The 8,768-nt window shown below is 33.3% G+C and overlaps 1 protein-coding gene across 1 annotated transcript; it reads left to right on the top strand.

The window, feature by feature from the left end:
* Window positions 1-1,309: 1,309 nt before the first annotated feature.
* On the top strand, window positions 1,310-6,601 carry LOC105222476 (cuticle protein 8). Its single transcript, XM_049457152.1, has 3 exons — window positions 1,310-1,511; window positions 4,059-4,184; window positions 4,282-6,601. The coding sequence occupies exons 1-3, from the start codon at window positions 1,506-1,508 to the stop codon at window positions 4,552-4,554; spliced, it is 405 nt and encodes a 134-aa protein (XP_049313109.1). The 5' UTR covers window positions 1,310-1,505; the 3' UTR covers window positions 4,555-6,601.
* The last annotated feature ends 2,167 nt before the right edge of the window (window positions 6,602-8,768 follow it).

Below are 8,768 nucleotides of genomic sequence, written 5' to 3' on the forward strand. Positions count from 1 at the left end.
CTAGTAAACTGTATAATAACTAACCTTTTGATTCGAACTTACAAAACATTTAGGTCAGGTCAAACATTACATTCCTACATACGTATATATGTACATACCTTACATATCTATGTATCCATATGAATATATATAATTTTTTATAGATTGTCATTGCCTACCTCACCATTGTGTGAAGAACAAAAAATCACCTTGCCGCGTAAAGTCACTTTCAGTTTTACGGCTTTTCAATTAGTGGCGCACAAAAAAACTTTATTAAATAATCGAAAGTCACCGTTAAATAACAACAACAACCCCAAAAAGTGCCTAACAATCGAATTCAACGCCAAAACCGAGTGCACCAACGCCTACCAAAGTTCTTTGCCGTAAATTGCTCATATGGGAGTACATAATATATGTATGTAAATACAAACACATATGCACACTAACACACACACACACACATGGAAACATGCGCAACACACAAACGAAGAAAACGAATTTAAAAGCGCATTTTTGCCGCTATTGTCAGTGGATAACCCAATTCTCGCCGCATTTAGGCTCACAGCCACCTAATTCTGTGCGAGCAAAAAGCAAAAACAACGCTATAAATAACAACAGCAACAACATTAACATTTGCGCTTACACACACACACACATGTGTCACCAGCAAGTGAGCGCGTGCATGCATAACACAGAAATGCAATGGCTTTAATGAAACTCATATGCAGACAATAACAACAATAAAAGCAACAGAAATGTTAACAACAACAACAACAATATAGCAACAACCATACTGTTAACTACTGCATCACACACCGCAAACAACTTGGGCATATAGTAAACCTGCCACAAACGCCAACTAAGCCGGCTGGCAGCGTCTTGTCAATTGCCAGCCACCTGGGCGCACCTTTGCCGTCCGACGACGCGATTCATTTCAACGCGAAACCGATCTGCTCCGTAACTTCGCTGCGAGTACTTACGTAGGTTTATTCAAAGGCGGCTTGCATGCTGCAGCAGCTCCCGCTGTTGTTGTTGTCAGCAACACCGCCGCGCTTGCAGGCAGCTTATCGCCAGATCGCTCTCTGCTGCCGGCTTCTTCTGCTTCTTCTTCTTCTGCAACTGCAACTACAGCACACATTTGCTTCTTTAGCGTTTCGGTTCATTCATATGTTTTCGGCTGCGTGCACTTTTGCTTTTGTTGCCATTACTGTTAACTACCGTGGCTGTGTGCTGGCGCTCAGCATCTGGCGACGGCATCTCTGTCTGCGGCGATCGGTGGGCTTTTCGGGGCCTAGCAGCGTATATAAATGGTTTTGGTCATTGGTGGTAGGCATCAGTTCAACGGTTTCTAGCGAACGATTCGAAACGTTTCCAGCAATTTCTTGCAATTGGCGGTGTGAGCTCTTAAGAACGCGAAGTACTCCGTGTGTGTGTGTAGCTACGATTCAAATCGATTAAACAAGAACGTTCGGGTTCGTTGCGTGCTCTTCTTTGTGAACGAAAAAAAGCATTTCCTTCGAGTGAAAATGAAGGTATAAAGCGTTCTAAAGCACTGTCAAATATACGAAATGTGGACTTTGAGTGCTTTGATCACTTGAAAAATCTAGAACTGGAAAATAGAACCGTTTTAAAAGCACGCTAAAAGCATATAAAAATGTTTGTGGATTCGTAAAATGTTCAGAGAATGCTTGGAACAATTCACTCAATTGTATGATTTATGAAAAGAATTTATGAACTTATGAAACAGGGAATTCGTAAAATATTCAAAAATTTCTGTTAATTCAAATTGAGTGATTTTCGTATAGATGATTTATGAACTTATGAAACGGAGCATAGTAAAATGAGTGATTTTTGAGTAAATTTAGTTTTAAGTGAAGCTTGGTCGTGAAATTGGGTATATTTTGAAAATCGTGTTAACGGTATCGGTAGAACTTTCAGTTTGAAGTTTTATTTTTGTGAAAATAATAAGATTTTTTTAAATGTAATATATGTTTATTCTTAAAAAAAAAAAAAAAATTTTTTTTTACTTCATTTTACTTAAAAAAAAAAAAATTATTAATATAAAATTTATAATGAAAACAGAAGCAAAATTTCCACACTAGTTTAGCCATTTTTATTTTTAATATAGCGTTATCTCAAAAGTGTTATGCTATTCTATTAAAAAGCTTATTATACGTTATTAAAAAATTCTTAAAAATATTTTGAAATTATGAAAACAAAATTAAAGAAATTATGAAATTCAAAATTGTTTCAAAAATAAATTTTTAGTTCTTATAATATGTACTTAATTTGTTTTTAAATAAAAATTTGTTTACAAAAAATAAAGAAGTGAAACATTAAAATTATTTAACATGAACTACTAGAATATATAAGAAAATCTGGTAATATAAATTAAATTTGAAATTTTTAAAATCTTTCTAAAAGAAATTCAATACTTTGAATATATTATAAGTAAACACTGAACTTAAATAATTAATAATTCTAAAACCACTATTTTTACTTGCGAAAATAAAAAAACAATTGTTTAGCATAAAATACGAAAAATTAATTTAAAAAAGAAATATTTTTATGTAAAAAAAATAAAAAAAATTATCAAAGACTTTTCAGAATTTTGAATTTGAAATTAAATGAAAAAAAATGTTTTTGTATATAAAAACAAAAACAAGTAAAGATACAATTATAGAGGATTTTTCAGAATTTGGATTTTTTTAAATATTGTTTTGAGTTTCGAAATTTAAAATGTTTAAAATTTCAGATAAAAAATATGACACTAATTCGATATAATGAATAAGAAATTTTATATATTTTTGGCATTTTGATCAGTCGCTGAAACAATTTTTACCAAATTTTGATACCTTTTTAACTGCATATATTTTAGAGCTTTTTTCGAAATACAGTTTTTTAAAACCTTAAATTATTTAAAAGTTTATAAAAACGTAGCAACACGTTTGCTTGAACTAAAATTAAAAATAAGATAAAATATAAGTACCAGAAATATGGTTTTCTCCCCAAACCTTCAATGAATACAACAACTTCTTGCTTTTGAAGCCGTAATTTGAAATTTTTTCCCAAATTTAGTTATCCTAATATTTCAAAATTTTATAAAATTTGGTTCAATACAATTTTTGTGCGGTACACATAAGTTTTAAATTGTTTTTTAACGTTTCGACCTATCATTTTTGAGAAATTTCAATTAACCCTTTGAGGACCCGACACATAATTTTGTTTATAAATTACAATGATATTAAAATTAGTCCTCACTAAAAGTATTGAATTACTTTCAAAGAGTTAGAAAAACCTTTTTAACCCAAAATTCGTTCGAAATTTCAATTAACCATTTATACTGATGAGTGGTCATATGAATCCAAGACTAACAAGTTGTATAGTGTTTTACCACGAAGTTTACAACACTGAGAAGGAAGCGTTGTGAGTCTATTCTGCCATTTGTCGATCTATCTCTATATATGCGAAAGAGTTCTTAAGTTTTTGAGATATCAATCTAAAAATTTTCACACGTTTTTTGCTGTCCAAAAAACTGTTCATGTGTAGGAACCTCCAATATGGGATCACTGTAGCATATAGCTACCATACTAACTGAATGATCAAACTCAAGTCCTTATATAGAGAAGCTCTTGATTCGACAAGATACCTTCAAAAAATTTCTCTTAAAATATTCTCAAAGAAAGTAATATAATATCTAAAAAAAAAAAATTTAAATCAAAACACTATAGCATATAGCCGCTATATAAGTTGAACTACATATCAAAGTCAAGTCCTTATATGGAAAACTTTTATATTTCACGAGATATCGTCACGAAATTTGGCATGGCTTATTTCCTGAGGCAATAATGCATTCTCCAAGGAATTTTTTCAAATCGGATAACTATAGCATATAGCTGACATAAAAACTGAACAATCAGAAACTAGTTCTTATAAGCAATTTTTTTTTATTTGTGAAGGGTATATAGCCTCGGTGAAGGAAAAAAAGTTTTTTTAAAGGGTTATGAAAATGATTTAAATATTATTTTGCTCAAAAATATTTTTGGTATTCATTAAAAAAAACTCATTATTCTTTGCAGTACTTCATTGCCATTGCTCTCCTCATCGCTGCCGCACAAGCAGTACCCGTGGAATATGGCCACTATCCCGCACCGATTTTAGCGCATGCGCCAGTCTTGGCACACGCTGTGCATGCTGAACCTGTTGTAAGTTGTACACGCACCTCAATTCGTAAAAATATATTCGTCTGATTACTCAAGCACTCAACTAATGTTAACGGTATTTACATTATTTTCTGCATAGGCATACCCGAAATACTCTTTCAACTACGGCATTAAGGATCCACACACCGGCGATATCAAATCGCAAGCCGAAGAGCGTGATGGCGATGTAGTCAAGGGTCAATACTCGCTGGTCGAACCCGATGGCTCAGTGCGTACCGTTGACTACACTGCCGATGATCATAACGGTTTCAACGCTGTCGTGCACAAGACCGCACCGAAATTGATTGCCCACGCACCAGTGTTGGCACACGCACCCGTCTTGGCACCAGCACCACTGCTGCATCATTATTAAATGAGCTGATGAAGGGCTAGAGAGCGTGTAAAGGATTTTGGAGTTGGTTGCGTGAGAAATGAGATCGTTTTGTATTGTTGAGCAATTTGGATGTGATTGTAAAGCTGGCCGTGACACATATATAATTTAGGCGTGAAAAAAAGACGATCTTACAAGTGAGGAATGCCAACTTTTCAACTTCAAACGCTACTCAGCCTTGCAACACTCTTGCACATACACTTACCCACTCACATACTCATTGACTCACTCAAACTATTTACTCGTTACATTTAGCGAGTAATTGCATTTAAAGAATAAAATACTTACTTGTAATTAGCGATTTTAGTACAACGAAACGATCGCCGAGCAATCAGCAGAAAAGGATTCATTCAAAAGAGAAAGATAGCAATAAGGATGATTAAATGACGCAAAAGCCAGGAGAATAGAACAAACAAATGGAAAAATACTTTGTCTCTCTCTGTCTCTCACTCTCTCACACTCACTCTTTGTAGCTTAACACATGTTTATCGTATACAGTTATATTATTTTTTTATATTAAACAGATAATTTTGTAGTTATAGACGAACAAGAAGTTGAAGAAGGAGTAGTTGTAGTAATAGTAGACGAAAATGGAGATCATCGTTCATATTATGTAATGTAGGATCGTGCTTTCTTACGCACAAAACATACACTTGCTCTCTCTTACATCACTTTCCAACTATTAATATTTCTCTGAACACTTCTTTTCTTACTTAAAGTTTTCTCTTTTTGCAACTTAAGAAGTGAAGTCTATAATTTGGAGCATTCGTTTTTCTACAAGAGAGCTTTAAGTAGCTTTACGCTCGAAATTCTGTAATTTTTTAAATGATTGAAGCTCAAGAGACATTTCTGTTTAAAAATAGTTGAAAAAGACCACTTTCTCTCTCAAAAGCTACCTAAAACGCATTTAGTATCTTTCAGTACTACTTTTGTAAAATATTTATGCACTCTCTTGCAACTGTCTAGCGCTCTTTAGTTAAAAAAGTGGTTGTTTCGAGCTTTTTTCGGTTTATAATATTACAGAATTTTTTTAAAGTTGCCACAATTGTGTATAGGATTTTGTGACTCAGAGAGCGCTAGGAAAAAGTGCCATCAGCTAGGTTTTTGAAAAAAGCACTCAAAATTTTTGAGTACAATTTCGAAAACACTCAAAATGTTTGAGTATATTTCTCACTAAGCAACTAGCGCATGAGTAAACAATCACTCTTCTGCTCTCTCTCTTGTGGAAATCACGCTCTTAGCTATAAACTTCACTTCATATTGTCATGAAAAGCTAAGAAAATCGAAAAAAATCCTTTAAGTGCAATTCATTGCCAATATATGGAGCCGGTCATAGTGCATTAAAAATTTAAGTGCCTCTCGCACTCTCTATGCCTCTACTCTCTCTCTCTCCTTTTCACACTATCGACTCTCATTAACCCAACACTTGTCCTCAATCTTGTCATTTGCATTTAATGATATCTTTTATATCAATTTAATGAAGGTATCTTTAGCTTACTTATACTTACTTACATACTCTCAACGCTGTTTATAGTTATGTTTTAAATCTAATATTTACAATTTCGCCTGTGTCGTCATTTTCGTGACTTTTATGAATAGCCTGTTTTCAATTATTCGTATTTCTCTCTGCACTCTCTCATACGTACTCTCTGAAAACACCTCACTCACACTCGAATTCTCTCAACTTGTCGTACTCTCACATTTTGTGTCATTCATAAGCGCTCTTTTGTATTATATCGACATGTGTTTTTTATGTATTTGTATTTTAATTGTGTTTTTTTAATCTTAAATTTAATTATAATCATTTATGAAGCAATGGAAACCAACACACATTTTACATATGTACTTTATGAATTTTGTATATGTTTGCATGAGTGTTTGTGACAGCTTTGTGGCCATAACCAAGCGGCCGACAATGTTCTCCGACTCCAACAACAACAATACATACATTATTGTGCTGTACCTACGTTAGTTTTGTGTTTTTTTTGTATAAAATGTCTGCAATGTAATTTAATGTAAAATATTTTCAAGTAACGGCAAAGAAAAAAAACGAAAAAAGTGTCTATGTAAATAATACATTTATACATAACAAAAATAATAGAATATATACACAGATGAATTGTATAAGAAAACAAAATAAAAAACTTGTTTAAAACCGTAAATAATTTGTTTATTAATTTTGACATTCCACTTTTTATGGATTACTCTCTTTGTCGAAGAGAAGAGAGCGGAATTTTCCAAAGAATATTTCCATAATTGAACTTTTAAGCGACTTTTGTGGTTATTCCATATCTGATTGGTAGTAATATATAATAGAATAGTCCAACAAATTGTAGATTGATATGATTTCCGAAAAAATGATGTGTTTCGTGCGCTTCGCTCTATTTATGGTCAACATAATTGGCCTACTGAGCGTACAATCCCTAACACCGTCACACATCTTGATACCCAGCATTCATCATTGGATAATATACGTTCAGCACGCAATGAAGAAAATATAGCAGCCGTAGCCTAAGGTTCGCATCTCGGAGTGGCGTATTACTTGGCACATTTTACGGCGAGAACTTGAATTGAAAGCATATAAAATACAGCTTGTGCAAAAACTGAAGCCGCGCGATCTTCCCAAGCGACATTGCTTCGCTCTATGTTCTCTTGAAAAGTCACAAGAATATTCGACGAGGCCCTTTTCTGGCTCAGTGGGTATGTAAACAAGCAAAATTGCTGCATTTGGGACGAAAAGCAACTTGAAAAGATTCAAGAGCTCCAGATATAAAGAAAAAAAACAACGATATGGATCTTCGATCCATATTTCTTCAAAAATGATCGCGCAATTATAATCGACTATTTGATGCTTGAAATTGTAGCTCGTGATCTCGGCGACATTTGGTTTCAACACACATCGTATCAATCAATGGATTTATTGAGATAACATAGTTCCACGTTTTCACCAAGATCGTTTGATACCATACATTAGACTTTTTTCTGTAAGGTTATGCAAAGTCTAAAGTCTATGTGGACAATCCAGCTTCGATTCACGCCTTGAAGCAAAACATCACACGTGTCGTTCGCCAGTTACCAGTCGAAGTGCTCGAGCGAGTTATCGAAAATTGGATTCAATAGATGGACCATCTGAGACGTAGCCGCGGTCAATATTTGCAAGAAATAATCTTCATAAAATAAATGCCAAAGAGTGTTCTTTCGAATAATAATAAACATTCGCCATTAAATTAGAAGTTTCTGTGTTTTTTCTTCAAAAAGGTAGGGAAATTCTAAATGGATTAACCTTTATTGTTGCTTGAGTAACCAATAATTTAGAAACTGCAGGCAGTATAATCCAAATTTATCATCTTTGTAAATAAATCATTAAATAGAATCACGAAAATATTTAAATTAAAAAAAAAAAACAAGAATGTAGCGATTTGTTTTGAACAATTTCTACGGAGACTGCGCCGTTGTTTTGGAAAATAACACATCTCAACAAATGTGAAGGAAAAATTCGCGACTGATGCGTAAAGTGGACTGTGCGGTATTTCAGGTTTTCAGATCACGAATTTGAGTTCAAAATTTTCCATCACGTTCACCAATTTTTGTCATTTTAGTGAACGGTGTTGGATTGATCTCTATCCCCTTGACTACAACACAAAGTATAAGTTATACGTGTTAGAACATTTTAACTATCATTTTCGGTTTTAGCAACCCAAAATTAGTAAGAACCAGCCGCTTACATCACAGTGGCAAAATTACTATAAACTATTGTAATCTATGGAAAATTTCGTAAAAATATCTTCTCAAATTAGAAAGATTTCCATATAAGCACTTGTTTCTGATTTTTTAATTTATTTATATGGCAACTATAAGCTATAGTTGGTCCGACATCGACCGTTCTGATAAATAAGCAGCTTCTTGAGGAGAAGACGTGTGCAAAATTTCAGGTCGATTTTCAAGTTTTTTCTTTTTATTTCTCAGCGGAAAAACTATGCACATACCTATATGTTCCTTTTCTTCAGGGTTTATTACCATTACATTACCACATTACTGTATTAATGTTTATGTTTATGTATTTTCTATTACATACTAACTACTATACATACATAACTCATAATTTGAGCTGTTGTAAACATAGTTTTTACGTTTGCGTATTTCTAACAACATGGAATAAGTAGTAACCGTTTGATGTTTAAAATTACATTGACATT

The sequence above is a fragment of the Bactrocera dorsalis genome, chromosome 5, assembly GCF_023373825.1.
Source record: "Bactrocera dorsalis isolate Fly_Bdor chromosome 5, ASM2337382v1, whole genome shotgun sequence".
In the NCBI taxonomy this organism is placed as follows: Eukaryota; Metazoa; Arthropoda; class Insecta; order Diptera; family Tephritidae; genus Bactrocera; species Bactrocera dorsalis.